Genomic DNA, 21,130 nt, shown 5'->3' on the forward strand with positions numbered 1-21,130 from the left:
CAGCGGCAGCATTGGTGGCCTAGCTTTTGCGAGGGAAGGCCTTCAGGCCTTCTCTAGCAAAAACCGCGCCTGGCATACGCCACGCAGCTGAAGGTGGGTGGGAGGCAGCAGCAGCAGCAGTGGTGGTGGCAGCCTAGCTTTCGAAGCCGCAGGCTGGCATACACCACACAGCCAAAGGCCGGTGGGAGGCAGCCACGGTGGTGGTGGCCTTGCTTTCACAAGGGAAGGCCATCAGGGCCTGCCCTAGCGAAAACTGCAGGCTAGTGTGTGCCACACGCCGAAGGTGGGTGGGCGATGGCGGCAGCAGCGGCCTAGGCTTTTGCGAGGGAAGGTCTCAAGACCTTCCCTAGCGAAAGCCGCAGGATGGCTTACTCCACGTGGCCAAAAGCCTCCCGCCCCCCCCCTCTAGCCTCGCCTGGCTGGCTAAGCCTGCCAGGCGATGTGCTTAGTGACAACCCCGGCCTTGTCCCTCCAGTCCAGTGTCCTTATCTGTCCTGCTTCCTGCTCTGCCTGCCTGCTCCCTGTTGCAGCCATCCATCGCATCGGAATCGGATCCATCGTATGAAGTGCTGCTGATTCTGCCATGCTGGTAAGTGACCCGTTTTTTTTTCTTTTATTCTTTTAATGTATTTTAAAATAATATTTTATTTATTGTGAATAGAATTTTTAAAAATAGTTTTACTTAAAAGTAGTTGAGTATAGAATATTTTAAAAGGTTTACTTCAATTTATTGTTTGTGGATTCTTTTTTTAAATTGCCTTAGACTATTTAAAAAAAGATTCTATCCAAAATAAATTAAAATAAACCATTTTAAAATTCTATACTCAATACTTTAAAATGTATTGTGCATATATTTTTTAAAAAATAGTTTTATTGTAATTTATTGTGTATGGAATATTTTTAATGGTTTCATTTTAAATTATTGTGTGTGGAATAGTTTGAAATGGTTACAGTATATATTATAGCTGGTGGAATAATGGTTGCAGTATACTATTTCTGGTACAATACCTTAAAATAGTTACAGTATAAATTATTGCTGGTGGAATAATGCTTACAGTATACTATGGCTGGTACAATACCTTAAAATAGTTACAGTATAAATTATTGCTGGTGGAGTACTTAACAATGGTTTTTAAGGATTTTTTTTATTAATAGAATATCTTTTTAAAATTATTTTAGGGAAATTTTATTTTTAATTGTTTATAAAATATATTTACTACAAGAAATGTTAGTTCCTTTTGCAAATGTTCTTTGTGATGCAATATGTTGCTTTTAAGTGTGCAGGTTGGTGCATGGTTTATGTGTCTGAAAGTGGCTGCTTTTCTATGGGCAGGCCAGGTTGGTGCAAGGCAGCTTTGCCAGATTTAGTGTGTTTCACCCTCGTTGTTTAGGTAATTCTGAGGTGGTTGCTGGTTCTGTGAGCTTCCTGGCACCGTCCTTTATAATTTCCCACAATGCCTTGATGGTTTTTTATTCCAGTGGCTTTGTCTTTCCTGTCCTTAGGGCTAGGGGAAAAAACTGGTTCATTTGCAGGCTTTTTTGGGGGGGGGGGGATTCTTATTTTTTGGTGTTTTCTTGCAATGTCATAGTTTGTGGGTGTGTATGTCCCGCAGTTATCTACGCATTAATAATGATCTAGTATATTTCCTATACATTTTAGGGACCTTTCCTTACATAATTGGTGTTTTCTTCATACTTTTGGATTTCTAATTTCTGTTTCCATTAGGTAGCAATTGCTAAACCAAATCCCACATGAAAAAGTATTTAAGCCTTCTTGATTTTAATTGTCATTTATTATTCCTGCACATTGTAATATTTATCCATTTTCATATCTCTGTTTTCCACTGTTGTGCAAACACAATTCCAGCAGCTGCTAACATGTGTAAAATTAAATATATATTGTACTCCCTTTCAAATAGCCAACAAAATATTTCTGGTTTTAATTCCATATCTTGCTTTACCATTGCTTTCTAACCACTAACTCTGAATAGCTACTTAGACCGAAACTAAGTGGTATGCAGAAGACCGGCAGACCAGTGATCCTTCCTCTGTAAGTAGCTGTCTTTATTGCTGGGTGTGCTCTGGGCTGGGTTCATCCTTGAGATAGTAAAGTCTTGCTTTCTGTGTCTCTCCTTTGTGCAGGTTATTGGAGCAAGGTGGTGAGGTAGTGGTGCAGAAGAATGCAAAAAAGGACAGCAATTTTCCGTTTCTATTATTTTTTGTGCTTGTTTCATCCTAGTGCAGTGCATGCAATTAAAGTCTTGTTTTCTGTGTCTCTCCTTTGTGCGGGTTATTGGAGCAAGGTGATGAGGTGGTGGTGCAGAAGACCAGCAAGGCAGTAATCTTCCCTCTGTAAGTAGCTGTCTTTATTGTTTTGTGTGCTAGTTTCATCCCAATGATGGCAATGAAAGAGTTCATTTCTGTGTCTCTTCTTTGTGCAGCCCATTCACTGGTCAGTGATACTGAAGACTGGCAAGAACACTCATCTTCCTGCTGTATAAGTAGCTCTTTTATTGTTTTTGTACTTATTTTAATGTTATTGTAGTTCATCCATTGGGGCAAAGAATTCAGTGACATCGTCTTGGCCACTCCCACCCGGTCACATGGGCGACAAACCACTCCCACCTGGTCACATGGCCGGCAAGCCACTCCCATATGGTCACATGGCCAGCAAGTTACTCCCACAAAGGAGGCCACACCCACAGAGTAGGTTCCAAAAAATTTTGAAACCCACCACTGGGCTATGGGTATTTGGACACTCCAGAGAGAAGGTTCTGAATGGGACTGCACTATCCCAGACAGACCTGATACACAATTTAGGGGTCCTCCTAGACTCATGACTCCTGTTCAAAGAATAATTGGCAAACATGGCTAGGAGACCCTTTGCCCATCTTTGAATAGTGGGCCAATTGCACCCATTCCTGGACCAGGAGAGTCTTCTCACCATCATCATGCTCTTGTAACCTTGTTTAGATTATTGCAACAAGCTCTACATTTCAGTTGGTGCAGAATGTGGCTATGTAAGTAGTAAATGGTGCCAAATATACAGCACACTACACCATTATTGCATGAGCTGGACTGGTTATTGATATCTTTCCAGTTGCGAATTCAAGGTTGTCACCTTTAAAGTCCTATATGGCTTGGACTAAGTTACTTGAAGGACTACTTTTTTCCCAAAAATCTCTACCCATCCAATTTGATCTAGCAGATTGGACATGATCCAGATCCTATCAACCAGATTGTGTTGGCTGGCAGGGTTTAGAAGATGGGCCTTTTATGCAGTAGCCCCTGCTCTGTGGAATAACCTCCCCTCAGATAATTGCCCCAATTTAACTGGCTTTTTGTAAGGTTGTAAAAACCTGGCTTTGTTCCCAAGCCTGAGATGCTGACTGTGTTAATGACCTTGTTTCCCAACTTTATGGCTAACTGGCCAAATATATTGGCTGCTGTGTATATTTATTTTGGATTTTTTTTATTGTTTTTAAAATGTTTGTTTTAATTGTTGTATACTTTGGAAACTGTAAGACACCCTGGGTCATTGATTACGAATGGTGGCTATGTAAATTGAATGAATGCATGCATCGCAATATCTTGGCAGTATATACCAGTGATAGCGAACTTACAGTACGCGTGCCACAGGTGGCACACAGAGCCATTTCTTAGGACACACAAATTGTTGCCCTGTCAGCTCCAGCACGCCTGCACACACTGGGCAGCTGATTTCAGCCTTCATTTTTGGCAGTTTTTCGCCTCCGCAGGGCGAAAAACAACCCAACACACAAACCGGAAGTCAGAAAATGGGGGAGAGAGGCTGTTTTTGCCCTCCTCAGGCTCTTAGAAAGCCTCTGGAGCCTGGGGAGGGTGAAAAAGGAGTCCACTGTGCCATCACGTGCCAAAACAGGGGGGAGGGGCTGTGCACGCATGCGCAGGGAGGTAGTACACGTGTGTGGGGAGGACGCATTGAATTATGGGTGTGGGCATGTGCATGCACGACCCACCATGCTACCCCACCATTTTTGGCACACAATGGCAAAAAGATTGGCCATCACTGGTATATACAGACAATGTTGAACAGTGATTCTATTTCAGAGGATGTTTTTCCATACAGCTATAAAGCATTCATGTAAAGGAGATAAGCTACCCTGGCAGACATTTTTGATGTTTGATAGCCATAGTTTCGTACTATTGACAGGGGAATCAATGCAATGACAAACAGTAGTGGAGGCAAAATATCTCTTTGAAAGATTCTTCTCTTTATATTAACCTCTGAAGTCTCCTCACTGACCAGCAACAGCGTCTTTCACTGTGCCATTGATCTTTGAACAAACCTGATTTTTCTACTGACTCTTGTTATTTCTAGACACTTGACTATATATCCAATCATGTGGCAGGGAGTTGAAGCCCTTCTTGTAATTAATCCAAGCTACATTCAGGTTCCTTCTCTTGCAGTTTTTCAATTTATCTTGTCAATTAGGAACTAATCTTTTGTTCCTCTGTTGTTTGGGCAGTTTTTCTTTCTGCTCAGGTAGAAAAAAAACTTGTTTTCAATTCAATGATGTTGGACTGCATCAACTACCACACCAATTAGCAATTTGAATGTTGTTGGTAAACAAGTAATTGGCCTGTGGTTTCCTAATGTATCCCCTTTTGCTGGATCTTTCGTTATTAGTATGTTTTGCCAAATGTTAACCAATCTTCAATTTGACCTCCTTCAATATGTCAAAATTAGTGGGTACAGTCGAGTCAGATGTTTCAACCAAAAACCATGCAGATCATCTCCCCCCTTACAGCTAACCAATTCTTGATCTTCCTTGTCCTGTTCTGAACCATTTTTGGTGTTTTTTTTTAAATTTCAAAAAAAATCTTAGCCACCTCCTTTATCCAGGCTGCACTCTTGTAGTATTTCTTTGAATTGTTTCAATAGCTGTGCCAGAACTACACCCTTCTCCTTTGCCAGGTATTGACTGGTTCGTTGTAATTCCTCCATTGATGCCCTAGTAGAAATGTTTCTGATCTGTCTGAAACTGGAGATTCTGTCTATAGTGTGCAATTCTGACTATAGTGTGCAATTTGAGCTTCCTATCTTGTTGAACTTCTTGACTGTAGCTATTACTTGCTGCTTTATTATTTGTAGTAATTTCTTGATCTTCCTTGTTTCTAGATGACATTTATCAGCACGTAAGCTCCTTTTCACTTCCTGGTGCTTAATCTTTAACAAGAGAAAGAGTACAGAGGTGCACAGTTGCTACTCCTATCTAATTCTTGGATCATTTTATTAATTTGGATATGTTTTCTACCAGGTAATGACCTAAGGAGGGGGAAAGTTAAGACAGAAGAATTAACCATTTTCATTAACACACTTGCAGGTTGACAGTCAGGATACCGATACTGATCAGTGAAGCAAAAACGAATCCAATAGATTTAAAATACAGATAGGCAATGGAGGCAAAAGATCTCTTCCTAGAATAGTTTTCTACCAATCCATGGATTAATTATTCAGCAATACGAATAGATCCTATGTCAGGCTGCAATGGGGTTATTGTTTTTTCTGCTAAAAATCAGTTCATATTTAGGGGAGGAAAAAAACAGGAAAACATTGGAGATCTTATTTGAAATGCACATTCTCCAAAATTAAGCTAATAGCACCCTCTGGTGTACAACAAAACGTCAACAATTAAAAGGCCTATAGTGGCTCTACAAAGCAATTCTCACTTGGCTTATACGTGAAATGTTCTGTTTGCTGACAAAAAGCACACCACTGTAGTAGTTAATTATCTCTTTTACTTAAATTATTCAAACCAGGGAAACTCAACAGAACTATATTAAACACTCAGTAGATGAAGGGTTTGAAAATAGAGAAATATATATACCCTTATCAAAATAAATTAAAAGTTTTTTGTCCATTTAGCTCATAAAAGATAATCTTAGCCTTTGTAACTTGCCAAATGTTTCTTGCATTTTGGGTTTGATATTTATTTTACACTGGAATTTCTTATGTCATGCCTATGGAAACAATGCTGCAAGTTGTACAAAAATGGCAGCATGTACTCGCGAAGCAAATTTTTAAAAAAAGTTTTTGCACTCTGCAGACTTCCCAAAAACGGCCCGTTTTTTTATAAAACGGGCCCATTTTTTTTCTTCAAAAAAAAGAGCATGCATAACCTTTAGGCGGCTTGTAGAGTGCTCCTAGGGGGTGAGCCCCCCAAAATGAGCAAAAAACAGCCCGTTTTTCATGAAAAAGGGCCTGCTTTTTCTAAAAAAAAGGGGCATGCATAGCCTTTAGGAAGCTCATAGAGTGCTCCTGGGGGCTGGGGGGGGAATTGAGCAAAAAACAGTCTATTTGTCACTCATTTTTGCCCTCCTGAGCCCCCAGGAGCACTCTGGAAGCCTCCTAAAGGCTATGCATGGCCATTTTGGTGAAGGGGGCGGGTTTTCGGGAGGCCAAAAATGCTGTATTCAGTGTATAAGACACACCCAGATTTTTCAGCCTTTTTTTTGAGGGAAAAAGGTGTGTCTTACACTCCAAAAAATACGGTAAGTGACAAGTGTATATCAGTCTTATAATATTGTTGTCTTATTCCCAGATAATTGCAGGCTAAATGAAGTTTCTTAATTTCAATTTGTAATTTTGCGATTTGAAAAAAAGGATTTTCTAATATTGTAATGCAGTTAAAATTAATCCTGAAATAGAGATACGGAGAAAAAAAATCTTATAGTCAGCAACATATAATAAAATATAAAAAGGCCAAGATTTCAACACATAGCTATTGTACTTAAAACCTAACATACAATTTTAAAACTATCCAAACTGAACCTTAATCAAAGCTGTCATATTTATCTTTAATTAAGACCCCTTAGTAGTAGTTATAAGAAGAAACACATTATGTACTAGTAAGGGGAAGAAAACATAGGTTTAAATGAACTTGCAATGAAGGAATAGAAATAATGGCACCTAATCAGGGCCAATATTTTCTGAAATCAACATGACATAGAATTGCTATAGGATTCCCATATCTTTCTAATCACTTTTAGAAATTGCTTGTCAATTGCTTTTCAGCCATTAGGAACTATAGATCAACAAATGTAAAAACACAGGGTGAGCTTCCTAGGTAAATACAAATTAAAGGATTTAATTTTTAAAATAAATCTCAAAAGGCTAATTAGAACTTCGATTTTCAACAAAGTTGAAAATCAAAGTCTAGATCTGAAATAAGATTCTGGAATTAATTATAAAAATAATTAATTAAGGGGGGAATGCTACACTGATCATACAAAAAAACCAGCTGATGTCTTAACAACTAAAAAGTTGCTTACAACATATTTTGTCTTAAGCTTCCAGCTGAGATTAACTCCTTATTCATTAACTTCAGAGTAAAATAAAAGCATTGAGAAATATATTTGATTTATGAACAATCCTTTTACCATTTGCATAGATTCACTCTAAATTTTCATGAGTACAATAACATGTTAAGATTTTTTGCAAGGTTTGTATGCATTTTCATAACAATTAAAAGAAACACTGTATAAACATGAAATAGAGAACTAGCCACAGAGGATTCTCTTGAAAATGTTTAACTGTGCCAGATGTGGAAGACCCAAAAACATCAGGATTTTATACTAGAAGGGTGAAAAATATCACAGAAGGCAATTACAAATCATTTCTGTATAGTCACCAGTAAAACTAACATATTCATGTAGTATTCAAGGAGACTTTAGCCTAATAGAGAAATGAGCACTTATAATCGTCTAGACTAGAAGAAGGTGGCCTCCAAATGTTTAAACTGTGATCTCTGAAATTCTTTATATTGGTCATGCTAGCTGTGGCTAATACAACTTAACAAATTTAGTCTAAATTTCTGGAGAACTCTAGATGGCCTATTTCTTTGATCTTTGTCTTCTTAGCAAATAGTTATGACAGGAGAAATAATATTCTTCAAGGATAGTCTTTCCCAATCAAATCCAGATTTGCCCTCCAGGTTTTATGTCATTAAAGGTCCCATATGGCTGTTTGGAGAGCATGTGGCTGTAAGAGCCTGATTTGGGCTCTTTGTTATTAATAATGAAGGTTAAAATCAGGAAATTAATGAAAGAAAAAACTACAAACTGTCAGAAAATAAGCAATACTGCCAATTGATTTTGGGGAAAGTTATTATTCTCTACCAGCTCAAGGTATTGTGGAAGAGATATTAAATACTCAACTGCTCAATATTCAGACAGGGCCATTTGGAAAACTGCTGAGCTGAGCAGGCAATGCAAAGAGCCAATCTTAGTACCATTGCACTGCTAAGCATATATCCATTTACAAGACAGGTGCAAAGGCTGCTCTGACCTCAAGGCTGGAAAAATATACTGAGCTGTTCAGATCATCTCCAGATTGTAAAACTAATGTGCAAAAGTTGTATTGCAAACAACATTTAAAAGTTACAAAGTGTTCTTGGAAAAAGAAAATTATTGAAGCAATTCATACAAGGATCTTTTGTTCTTTAAAAACATTCCAAATACCTAAACAAATTTTAAACCATGCAACTGTGTCCAGGGCAGAACCCTCCTAGACAGAAACTGCGACTAGTAGTCATAGTATTAAAACAATATAGACAACCATTGAACGTGAATATTATCATTCAGATTTACTTTGCAGTCTATACCAATATTTACTTAGATAAGTAATATTTAATTTTTAAATTCTTTTGTAGGACTATACAACACTATACAATACAGAGAAGACACTAGGGAATGCAGAATGGGATATGTTCAACTGGGATATAAAGTGAATTGCTAAAGATTTAACAAGGATATCAGTTACAGTTATTACATACCTAGTAATCAGATGCAGCACAACAACCTAAATCTATTATATAATAAGACCCTCAATAAAATACAAAAGCCTTTTGGAAGGCTCCCCTACTCTACTTCCATAAATTAGTATATGTCCAGTAAATGGAAAATTGAGAATTTGTTTAGCAGAATCTACCAGAAAAATATATATAAATCTACTCTGAAGGAAAATTAATCTAGATTGAAGAAAGAAAGCTATGTTAATTTAAAGTTCCTAAAAAGGTCCTGTGGCATTCAGGAGATAATACTCTTAATTATAAAAAAGTGCTGTTATGTTTTTAAGACGTATATCTGTTTATTTTTTGATCTTGGAAGCTGACGCAAAAAATATGAAGGTTCTGTAATATGTTTTTCAAGTACCATATCATGCATCAATTTTCAAGATAAAAGAGCAATCCTGAACTAAAATGTAGCAATCAATAGTTATGCTGTAACATTATATTCCCTGACCTATAATTATTAGGAATTGGATCACAGAGGCTATGTCTTAAGCTTATAATAAATATAACACAGTTGCTTGTCTTAAAAGAGACAGGATAATTTAAGTACTTATGGTACTTTCTCCTCACTCCTTTGTCCTGTCAACCTCTATACGATCTTACTTAAATCAGTTATTAATATACTAACAACAGTTGTACACCATGTTGTGTATTAGTTTAAAATTTTGTTAGTTTGGGTTTTTTCAGTGGCTTATTAACCCAGAAAATAAATTCATTAAACTAGCCTAAGCATCTTGTCTGAACATAACAGGTGATATTAATTTGTATTACTAAATAAAATGCCCTTCTGTTCCATATTAGTTTTACTTTTAAGGAATCCAATCAATTGACATCCACTATCATAAATATCTGTAGTATTTTCCTTCAGTGACTAGTCATATGAAAAAAGACATAAACAGTTATAAAAACTTAAAATTAAGACAATACTTTCCTGCATAAAGTAATCAAACCTATGAGAAATTCTGCAAATCTTCGGAAAATGTTAAGCTTCCAGTTCAATGATATATTAAAAGAAGTATTAAGTTTAATATTCATTAACATAAAGCAATGTAACACATAATTAACTTTGTACAAAGATGAATTAATTGTAAGGTTTGTAATACTTGTTTAACTGAACAAGCCAAAACATTTAACATATCAAAGCTGCCTTGCACAATGACTTTTAGGTTCTCTTGAGTAATCAGAATCATGGCGAAAGCAAATAGAAAAGACAAGAAGTCTGTTAAAGAAACAGCAGAAAGATTTGGAGATTAAACAAAAACTAGATACACTTAAAGTATAGTATGTATAGAAAACTACACTTACAAAATAATTATAAGTTATTTTAAAATTAAGATTTCTAAAGATGGGTATGTTGGGAAAGATTGAAGACAAAAGGAGAAGACAGTGGCAGAGGATGAGATGGATAATGTATGCACAAATGTGAATTTTGCAAATTCCAGGAAACAGTGGAGGGGCATGTTATGGTCCATGGTATTGTGAAGAGTTGGACATGACTTACGACTGAACAAGAAACGTGGCTATTCAATTTGACCCTTCACTACTATTACTACTACTACTACTACTACTACTACTCATTGAACATCACCCTCCAGACATATCAGATATGAGCATTTTTTGGAAAATGGAAAGACACATCGAAGAACATATGCAGAAAGGCACTGTTTCCATGTCAATCTCAGAGCAATAGGGACTAGGTATTTCAAACTATCTGCAAGAACTTGATGGGATTCCACCACAGCCTGAGACAAAAAAAACCAAAAAACCCAAACTCCATTCACTTGGACATAGCCAATTTTCTATCAAATGAAGCTTGGTCAAAGGTCTTTGTTTTTTTTTAACTAACTGGTGCCACCGTCTGAACAAGTCTGAAAACCTTCAATTTGGAAAGCTTCTCTTCCCCAAAGAAAATTCAGAATACATGGAAACAAGCAAGATCAGACACAGCAATCTGTTCTACCTAGGCTACAAGAAAAAGAGGGGAGCTGCAATCAGTACAAGGAAAGATGAAGTTATCGCCCTTAAGAGAAAAGAGAACAGGCGGGAGATAGCAGAGCTAAAATACTCCCAAAAGATACAAAAAATGTGGCGAGTTTTTGAAGGCTTCTTCACAAAGCAGCAGAAGCAGCCTGCGGGGGCTGAGATGGACCACTTCCCCTCAGAAGCACAGAGGACAGAGAACGGCCACCCCACACTTCAAACTCGATAAAAGCCCCATCCTCGTTCCCACCAACTCCCAGCGCATGCTTGTTCAAGATACTACACATGCGTACTTTCCCTCTCGCGCTTTCTACAAAACAGAATCCCACGCGTGCGTGGTACCCACCATCTCCCTCAGGTCAGAGACCGAGGACCTGGTTCTCCTCCCCTCCGACCGTTGACCGGTGGCCGCTGCCGCACGACCTCCTTCCCCCCATCCCCGTCGGCCCACGCGATGCCCTCGGACTCCAACGGCTCCCCCTCACCTCATAGTACTTCATAGCTCCGCGCTCGTTTTCGCTCCCGTGGCGTAAAGCACCCTTTCCCCTCACGTGACACGCTCTAACTTCGTTGAAGGGGGGGCGCGGCGCGAAGAATTATAAGGCGAATCACGGGGAACTCTTATCTCGGACGATCAGCCAATTAGATGGTAGCAACTACCCCTTCCCGCCTACGTGCCCACCTCCAAACGTCACCATGGCAACTTGTAGCGCGTGACCACGCCTGACCCAATCCAGTGGCCAAAGGGTAGAAGTGGCAACCCGTCGAAGCAATCATCACATCCGAGAATGTCGCCTTGATCCAATCACGAAGCTGCAAACAAATATAGATGACCTTCGAAGGGTTGCCGCAGGTGATGCGGTGGGAGCTGAAAAAAGATTCCGAGGGCAAAGGTCCCCATGCGCGCTTTCTTACCTGAGAGCAGCAGCTGTTAAGAGTCCGTTGGAAGTTCCTTCAGAGTCGGCCGCAAGCGAGCTCAAATGATCGGCATGAGAACGGTTAGTTCCGTTCCTGTCGGTCGAAAGAGTGGCTGCTGTGTAGAGTTGCTCCACATCACTTTTACACTGGAGTAAGTCTCAATAGAACGAACCATGTCTATGTTCCAGTTCAGTAACTATCAAATTAGTTCGTTGCCAGTCGGTCGGGCTCGATTCCTGGCGGTTCCGTGTACAAGTACTTGGCCTCATTTTGGTAACAAGTCATTTTCTTCCAGGAGTTCCAGGAACTTCTTCCATTCCATCTCACCCAAACCCATAATTCGAAGGGATCCATTTTTTTTCCTCAGTGAAAACTTCTTTTCAGAGCCCACCTTTTCACAGTCCTGTATTGCCATTGGACTATTAATTTAACCATTCTGACCTACCTTGTAAATAAAGGCTGATCCTTACGCTGATCCTAGGTTTGTGTGTGTCACTGCTTTCCTTCCAAGAATTTGCTCCCTCTTCGCTTTATCCGTTCTTTAACCCAAGTAAGCAAAATTATTTCCCACCTTAATTTCTGCATTAAGTTTACATTCAGAAAGAGTGGAGGTTGGCATTAGTTTTGTCTTCTTGGTGTTTATCATTAACTTAGTTTTTTTTTTCCTTTCCTCTCTTTATTTTCATGAACAACTCTGCTGAATACTTCCAACTTCTAAATTGTGTTGTCAGGTTATTTTAAAATTTTTGGATGCCCAGGTTTGATTCTGTCATATCTTTGAGTTCTGTCATTCTTAAATTATATTCATTTTATAAGTCCAATATGCAACAGACTACTGCAGTGCATTCTACATGAGGCTGCTCTTGAAGAACATCTGCAAGTCTCCACTGGTACAGAATGCAGCTGCACGGGTAGTAAAGGGTGTCAGATATCCAACATATATAACATCATTTTTTTGTGAATTGTATTGCTTGTCAGGGTGTTCCCAGGTACAATTCAAGGAGCTGGTTTATCATCTTCAAAGCCCTCCAAGGCTTAGAGGTGAGTTACTTTAGGGTCACAAGTATGTTAAGGGACTTGTTTCCTGGGTGTATTACCATCCATAGTAATAGTTTTACAATAGTATTGTATATATTCACTTTCATTTTATGTTTTATAATATTCACCAACCAGTGTTATCTGGGGTCGCTATAGCATTCAAATAGCAATTGTATCCACATCTTACCTTTTTCTTGTTCTGCACTGCTGCAAATTTTAAGTTCAGTTCTTACTCTTCCATTTCCATATTGTAAACTTTCAGAAGAAAATCCATTGCTTTGACAACCATTAATCTTACTGTATTTCAGGGTCTAGAATGATCTACATAGACAAAGGTTTTGCTATAAATTGTTAAAGGTAAATGCTGTATTCTCGTGATCTCTTTATTATTCATGTTATGGTAACCCTTTGCCTTTCATGTCCCTTTGCCTTTTCTGAAAAATGTCCATTTGTTTGATATTTCTCTTATCTATGTACATTTCTATTTGTAAGGTCATGAACCAATTTTGTCTTGCATAGAGAATTCTGTTTTCCGGGTGATATCTTACTGACATCTTATTAAAAGGTTAAAGGGGAAAATACCTAAATGTTAATTAGCAGCTTTCCCAATGATTCTATTGTCTTGTCATTACATGCAGTCATATGGTGATGAAATTGTTTAAAATGATGCCTGGGAAAATCCTCTCATCTAAGAATATGGGCAAGCAGGAACTAGTACAAAAATCCACCTGGTGATTCATACATACCCAGAGCTAGGAATGGCCCAATAGAATTTTGTGTGCCACTCCCATCTATTTTCGTATTTAGTGAGCATCAGAAAACTGACATAATTGTCAAATAAAATAATATTAGTTTTTCACTTATTGAAAGTTGATGTTGTTACACTATTTTATTAATTTGCTAATTTACTTGCATGTCCCCTCCAATGATGTCTGATTCTGAATAGCTTATAGATTTCCAAACATTACAACTAAACATTGTAATACTGTAAACCTAAAACCAACCAATTATTTTTAAATAATTATCGTCCGGTCTCCAACCTCCCCTTTGTGGGGAAGGTTGTTGAGAAGGTGGTGGCCTTTCAGCTCCAGCGGTCCTTGGAGGAAGCCAATTATCTCGATCCTTTCCAGTCAGGCTTCAGACCTGGCTGCAGCACAGAAACCGCTTTGGTCGCGTTGACCGATGATCTCTGGAGAGCCAGGGATGGAGGCCACGCCTCCATCCTGGTGCTCCTTGACCTCTCAGCGGCTTTCGATACCATCGACCATAGTATCCTTCTGCGACAACTGCGGGAGGTGGGGGTGGGAGGCGCTGTCCTACAGTGGTTCTCCTCTTACCTCTCGGACAGGTCGCAGTCGGTGTTAGTTGGGGAGCAGAGATCGACCCCTAGGCCCCTAACGTGTGGGGTGCCGCAGGGTTCAGTCCTGTCCCCCCTTCTTTTCAACATCTACATGAAACCGCTGGGTGAGATCATTCGACGGCACGGGATAAAATACCACCAATACGCGGACGATACTCAGTTGTATCTGTCCGCCCCGTGCCAACTCAACGAAGCGATGGATGTGATGAGCCAGGGTCTGGAGGCTGTTAAAGACTGGATGGGGGTCAACAAGCTTGTGCTCAATCCAGAAAAGACCGAGTGGCTGCTGTGTTTCCCTCCCACGAATTGGCCAAGTGTTCCATCTCTCAGGCTGGGGGGTCAAATTGTACGCCCCTCAGACAGGGTTCGCAACTTGGGAGTCCTCCTGGACCCACAGCTGACCTTTGAACATCATTTGTCAGCTGTGACCAGGGGGGCATTTGCCTAGGTTCGCCTGGTACACCAGTTGCGTCCCTACCTGAACCGGGAGGCCCTCACAACAGTCACTCGTGCCCTTGTGACCTCTAGGCTGGAATACTGCAATGTGCTCTACATGGGGCTGCCCTTGAAGAGCATTCGGCGACTTCATCTAGTCCAGAATGCAGCTGCGCGAGCGATTGTGGGTGCACCTCGCTTCACCCACGTAACACCTATCCTCCGCGAGCTGCACTGGCTACCTGTTGATCTCCGGGTGCGCTTCAAGGTGCTACTTATCACCTACAAAGCCCTTCATGGTAGTGGGCCTGGGTAGTTGAGAGACCGCCTACTGCCAATTACCTCCACTAGACCGATCCGATCGCATCGATTAGGCCTCCTCCGAATTCCATCTTCCAGCCAGTGCAGCCTGGCAACTACCCAGAGGAGAGCCTTCTCGGTGGCTGCTCCGACCCTCTGGAACGAACTCCCCGTGGAGATTCGGACCCTCACCACCCTCCAGTCCTTCCGCGCCGCTTTAAAGATCTGGCTGTCCTGACTGGCCTGGGGTTAAGATTCTAACCCCACCCGAATTGTGTGATTGTGTGACTGTTGTGCTCTCTTTTTAATATGTTGTATTGTCTCTATGTGGAATACTGTTTGTCTTCCCCCCCCCTTTTGAACTGTGAGCCGCCCTGAGTCCCCCCAGGGAAAAGGGCGGCATACAAATAAAGGGTAAACTAAACTAAAAACTAAACCATTAGACCACTGTCATCTGCAGAGAGTAAAATGGTTCCCTTAGCTCCAAAGGACCATTGAAATAGCCAAGTCTTAATGCCACTGCAAAGAACTAACAGGGTCAGAGCCTGACTATAACACTGTTCCAGAGAAGAGACACATTCTGGTGAGAGAGGAGTTCCCTGAGGATGGGCTCCAGCAAGAGTCTGAAAGCTCTTGCTGGAGCAAGAGACTAAACCTCTGCTCCCGGTGACAACCCAGATTGGATCCTGCAAGAGACATAATGATTGAGAGGCCTAACCCTAGATTCTACAAATAACATGTACAAACAGGACACAGAAGGATCCTTTTCTTTTAGTTGCTGATGCATGTGGAGAGGCCTTTGCAGAAAACAATCTTACAAATACTGCCCCAGTTCTTTCACAAGAGCAATCAATGTAGATTTATGGTATTTTCGAACTATAAGACGCTGCAGACTATAAAATGCACATTAACTTTAGAGGAGGAGAACGAGAAAAAAAAATCTGCCTACGCTCGCCTCTTCTGCGTAATGCTCGCCACTGCAGCCCGCTTGCCACCATGGTCCGTTTGCCATCGATAGGCAGTGGCAGCAATGCCCACTGCCTAGAATAGCCGATTGGTGCTACACCAACCCCCTGCCACGCCCTGCCGCCACAATATTCGCTGTATAAGACACACAGACATTTCCACCCACTTTGGGAGGGGGGGGGATGTGTCTTATAGTCTGAAAAATATGGTAGATCCATGCCTGTGTTCAGCCTGAACCATGACTGAAAAAAGTTCAGAGAATCCATTTCTTCAGAGCTCCCTGCAACTGCAGCTCTCAACCTTCTCTGAAAAAAGAAAGTTAGATTTTGATAGTTTCTTAAAGAGTAGCTGAAGGAGAAACAAAGGAAGTCACACACAGATGAGGAGCTGACACCATTAGCAACTAGTAGGAGATTGCAAACAAGATTGCATTGTCAGATAAAAATACAATACTGAATTGTCAAGATAGACTAATTATGACCTGCCACTAGGGAGAATACAAGTCAATTGGTTTTATTCACTTCAACTGGATGAATCTACAATGTACAAAAAACCTTTTAAATATCATCCACTTTTGTAATATCAAAATAATTTTAGAGACAAATACATAAGGATTTTCTCTTTTGTATTGCAGGAATGACCAAGAAAGAATTTGGTTTTTTGAATATAGTACTCTTTAGCTAATATGAGATGACAGGAAGCAAGATCAAGAAGACTTAATTCTGTTTTGTAAAACATCTGCAGCTCCCAATTCCCTATCCCACCCCTACCCCCATGTAGTATAGCAGCATGGGAAATGTGGGAAAGGATCATGAAATGAGTACAGAGCAATCTTTTGATGGCTTGCAGAAGGAGGAGGAGCGTCTCATTAATTTTAGCTCCTTTCCTTAATCCTCTTTCCTTAACAAATGTCATTCATGCATACTGAGATCAGAAAGCTATTTAAAGCACACATAGTATAGATTCTAGAAACAGGTGAAGGACTGATGAAGAAAAATAATATAAATGCCAAAATTGTGTCTTTAGAATTCTTGTTTAATTTTCCCCATCCCAAAACTGCAAAGAGCAAAAAAATCTAAGAAAGCACTGTATTTTAAATTAGGAATTAAAAACTTTCATATGAAAGAGCTACTGTTGCTTCAGATCAATGTAATAAATAGGTTTATAATGAATAGGTTTCCAGTGTTTGTGTGTGTGTGAAGGGGGGGGGGAGTTTGCACATCATTCTGAACCATACTTGTTTGTTCACAAACAAACAAATTTCAATGAACTCCAATTGGCTGGCGTCACAGAACACAGCAACCTATAATAGATTTGCTTAGTTTTAGCTTAGTGTTTTGTATGAACCCATTGTCTCCTTGTATCACCCCAACTCACTAAAAAAACCTTTGTTGCAAAGAAAATCTCTCTATATCTTGTAGATTAATAACTAGACAACCCATGCTCCACTATCATTTCAGAGATATTTCCTTACCAGATCCTTCAATGTCTTCAATAATGACAAAACTTCTAATGAAAAACTGTGAATATATTCCAGAGATGTATCTGCCTTGAAAATAACCCTTATTGAATTATATAGCACAGTAAAACATCAACAGAGAAAATGTTTTTATGATAATATTTATGACATAAAATGTTTTATAAAATTTGCCAGATTTCAGTTCCATACGAGTCATGGGTCCTGGATTTTGGATGCATTCTCTGAAGACTTGGTTTAAAAAGTTTTGTTCTGTTGTGTTGCTTTGCCCAGTTAAAGGTTACATGAACTAGAGTTTTAGAAGAGTATAAATTTCTCAGTGTGATTAAGAAATTAGGATGACAGAGCTTGACTATAGGTTATACCACAGCTGTGACTTTTGGCTGCTCAACTCGCAAGACAACTGCAAAAACATCTGTTTCATGAGGAGCCACCATCCAGAGTATAAGTGGATTATCTGACAATCTCTCTTTGAACCAGAGAGATTTTGCAGGCAAGCATCTCTCTAGTGTCTCTCTATATCTTCAGAGACGTCATTCTGTCATAATTCCTCAGCTCTGACTGAACACATTCTTTTTTAGTCAATTTCAGAAATTGCTTGTTTATTGCTTTTCAACTATTAGGAACCTTTCATCAATAAGTATGAAAACATAATCTAAGTTTCCTTCCTTGCCCAGCCAATTGCAACACGAGAGGCACCTGCGGGCGGATCAGACGGCTGCACTGGACAAGGGGAGAGGAGGGGAGAGAATGGAGTGCATGGGTGCCAGCGAGGCAGCGCCCTGAGAGGAAAAAAAATAAAGCACTACATCTTTTAAGTTTTAAGCTTCCATGCTTAGAATGGAATGGAATAGGAAAATGGAATGGGAATGGGAATAGGAATGAAATAGGAATGGAATAGAATAGAATGAAATAGGAATAGAATGAAATAGAAATAGAAATGTTTATTGGTGAAGTGTGATAAGACACAAGGAATTTGTCTCCAGTGCACCAAATCACAGTGTATGTATAAACAGCAAGAATAGGTCATAGGTCATAATAATAGTTACAATCATTAGTTACAAACAACAATTGATAAATCATAAACAACCAGTAGGACAAAATGAAAAATAGGGGATATCCAACCTAGTACTGTATTTCTCTTTGACCCATTTTTTTTACTGTCTTCTCTTTTTTATTTTTATTTTGTTACCAACTGAAATGTTTCATGGACTTTAGGTTAGAGGTTACATTATATTATATTATGTTTATTATGTTATATATTATTTTCATTAGCAAACCATTTCACAATATATAGTTACATATTGTTTTTGTGATTAATCACTATGCTTTAATTATGTTCAATTTGTAATAATGAAAATGCATCCTGCATATCAGATATTTACATTACGATTCATAACAGCAAAATTACAGTTACGAAGTAGCAACAAAAATAATTTTATGGTTAGGGGTCACCACAACATGAGGAACTGTATTAAAGGGTCGCGGCATTGGAAAGGTTGAGAACCACTGCCCTAAAAGGACGCATTGGAGAGTTTCAGTCCTGGGACAGCAAGCTGGACTCTCAAAATTAGATAGTATAGATTTTTCTTATTTCTGTTGTTTACTGTATAGCCTTAGATAGTCTTAGGTTTTGTTATTTTCCATTTAGTTTCTTCACTTCCCTCATGCATGGATCAGGCAGCTAGGAACGAAACAGCCTTCTGCAATCACACGAAACAGCCTTCTGCAATCACACACGGCTGAGGATTCACTGGGAGGCTCTCCAGCGGCCGCTGGCAAGCTCAGGGGCAAGGTAAGAAGATCAGGACCCCCTGTGAGCTGTCAGAGGACTCTCTGTAGCCCCGAAGGTTCTCTGAGCCTCCCAGATTGCCGACAGCAGCCCCGGTGCTGTTCCATGCTTGTGGTAGCCATTTTGGAACAGTAAAAGCGCACTTTTAAAATCAAGCCGCTTTTCGCAGTGTCGCAGCCTGGTTCTTTGCAGATCGCTGCTGGGAGGGGTGTTAATCGTGTGGCCTCGCTCTGGCTTGCCAGGCTGGCCTCCCCCTCCCCAGGAAGAACAAATTAGCGGCTACAGGGAGTTTGGCCTTCCCAGATCATTCCCTGCTTTTCTAACAGCACTGATCTGCGGGTGCCCAGGAACCTTCCAATTTGGCGCCAAAACTTCATTGCTGCATTCCCTGCCTGGGCCATTGACTCAGCTCTCCAATTCAACTGGGGCCCAACTTTCATCTGCTCAGGTGACCTCCTTGCATAACAAGGGCTGGGACTGGAAGTTCAAAGATGGCCAGCAAGACTGTAGACAAATCTAAGGATAAGGCAAGGCCTCCCAGCAAGCACAGCAGACCCAATCCTACAGCTAAGGGTTTCAGTGCAGCATGCCTTACAAAGCGCAAACACCCAAAACCAAAGGTGTCCAGGGCAGAAGAGAGGCGCCAGAGAGGCCTAGAAAAGCAATTCCAGAGGGCTCAGGGTATCCACGAGCCCGACAAGGAACTCCCTCCACCTGCTGAAGTTCCTCCTGTCCCCGCCATCTTGGATCCTCCCCTAGAGGAGGCTCCATCTTTAATGGAGGAGGGAGACTTTGGGTTCTCCCCAAATCCCTCTAGGGCATCTCCCAGGTCCCTAGCCTCATCTCTGGAGGAGGAGTACAGGGATGAAATCAGCTCTCTGCTGGAGAAGGAACTCCCTCCTCCCAGCCCAGGTTCTAGGCCTGCGCCTCAGAATCAAGATCCCACTGCTGATTTGTCCCCAGCAATGAGGGAGATGGTTGCAAAGGCCATGTCTCAGGGTATCACGGATGGCATCCAGCAACTGGGACTCACATTGCCTCTTCCAGGCCGGGCCAGAGCCAAGGCGAGGGCCCCTCCCTCCCAAGGTCAATCGGGCGGGGTCTCCCCCCAGCCTCCTCGGCTGTCAGCAAAGCATCTGACACTGAGGAGGAGATTCAGGATGCGCCTGACTTGTCAGAAGATGAGAATCCAACCCCGATATTCCTGCATTTTCTGGGCTGTTCAAGCCCTCTAGGTTTCAAGCCATTCTTACCAAGGCTAGGGCTTCATCCATTCAGATAGGACTTCCCACCCAATCGGATATAACTTCCTCTGACCAGGGCAATAGTGCGCCGGCCAGATCTCAGGATCCAGGTGCAGGCCTTTTCAAGGAGACCACCTCTCTTCAGGATTTGGTGCTCCCCAACTCTTCCTGGATGTTGTCCAGCGCCAATGGGCTCAGCCAGGGTCAATGGCTAATCCCAGTGGAGTGGATAAGAAGCTTTACTCAGTGGAGGCTGGCATGGATGATCTCCTGAAGCTTCCTCAAGTAGATGATCCCATAGTGGTCCTAACCTCGAACTCAGTTTTCCAGCTGATCAAGTCCAAGGACAACCCCAAGGTCCTGCCAGCTGTCACCAAGAAGCCGGACCATAAGGGTCATCAGTTCTTTCGCAAGCAGTCCTTTTGGTGTGCAAATGCCCCGTCTACCTCTGGGAGGTACACCAGGCCTTATACTCAGTCGCAGGACCGCTCCCAGGAAAGGTCTTCCTTCAGAGATAGGAATAGACAGCAGGGGAACTGCAGGACATTTCGAGGAAGGTTTTCCAAATATTCCCTTCGACGGTCCAAGTGACTGTCACCGGACCCCCTCCCATTGGGGGCAGGCTACAGCTATATGCCAACCAGTGGGAGGAGACAACGATGGACATTTGGGTTCGGAACACGGTTCGGTACGGTCTGACCCTAGAATTCCTCTCGATGCCCCACGGACATTTGTCTGCTATCCTCTTCCAAAATCATCCCTCAAGCACCAGCTGATGCAGCCAGA

At 41.0% G+C, this 21,130-nt stretch overlaps 1 protein-coding gene across 2 annotated transcripts in view; it reads right to left on the reverse strand.

The window, feature by feature from the left end:
- The window catches only part of TECR (trans-2,3-enoyl-CoA reductase), a 45,349-nt gene extending 33,935 nt beyond the window's left edge, over window positions 1-11,414 (reverse strand). The window contains exon 1 of one of the 2 annotated variants that reach the window (XM_032209913.1): window positions 11,300-11,414. In XM_032209913.1, the coding sequence (XP_032065804.1) occupies window positions 11,300-11,314 (15 nt within the window). In that variant the 5' untranslated portion in view covers window positions 11,315-11,414. Of the gene's footprint in view, window positions 1-11,160; window positions 11,241-11,299 lie in introns of those variants that run through there. The other variant, XM_032209914.1, reaches the window with a different exon arrangement.
- Window positions 11,415-21,130: the final 9,716 nt, after the last annotated feature.

Source organism: Thamnophis elegans, chromosome 2 (assembly GCF_009769535.1).
Source record: "Thamnophis elegans isolate rThaEle1 chromosome 2, rThaEle1.pri, whole genome shotgun sequence".
Taxonomy (NCBI): domain Eukaryota; kingdom Metazoa; phylum Chordata; class Lepidosauria; order Squamata; family Colubridae; genus Thamnophis; species Thamnophis elegans.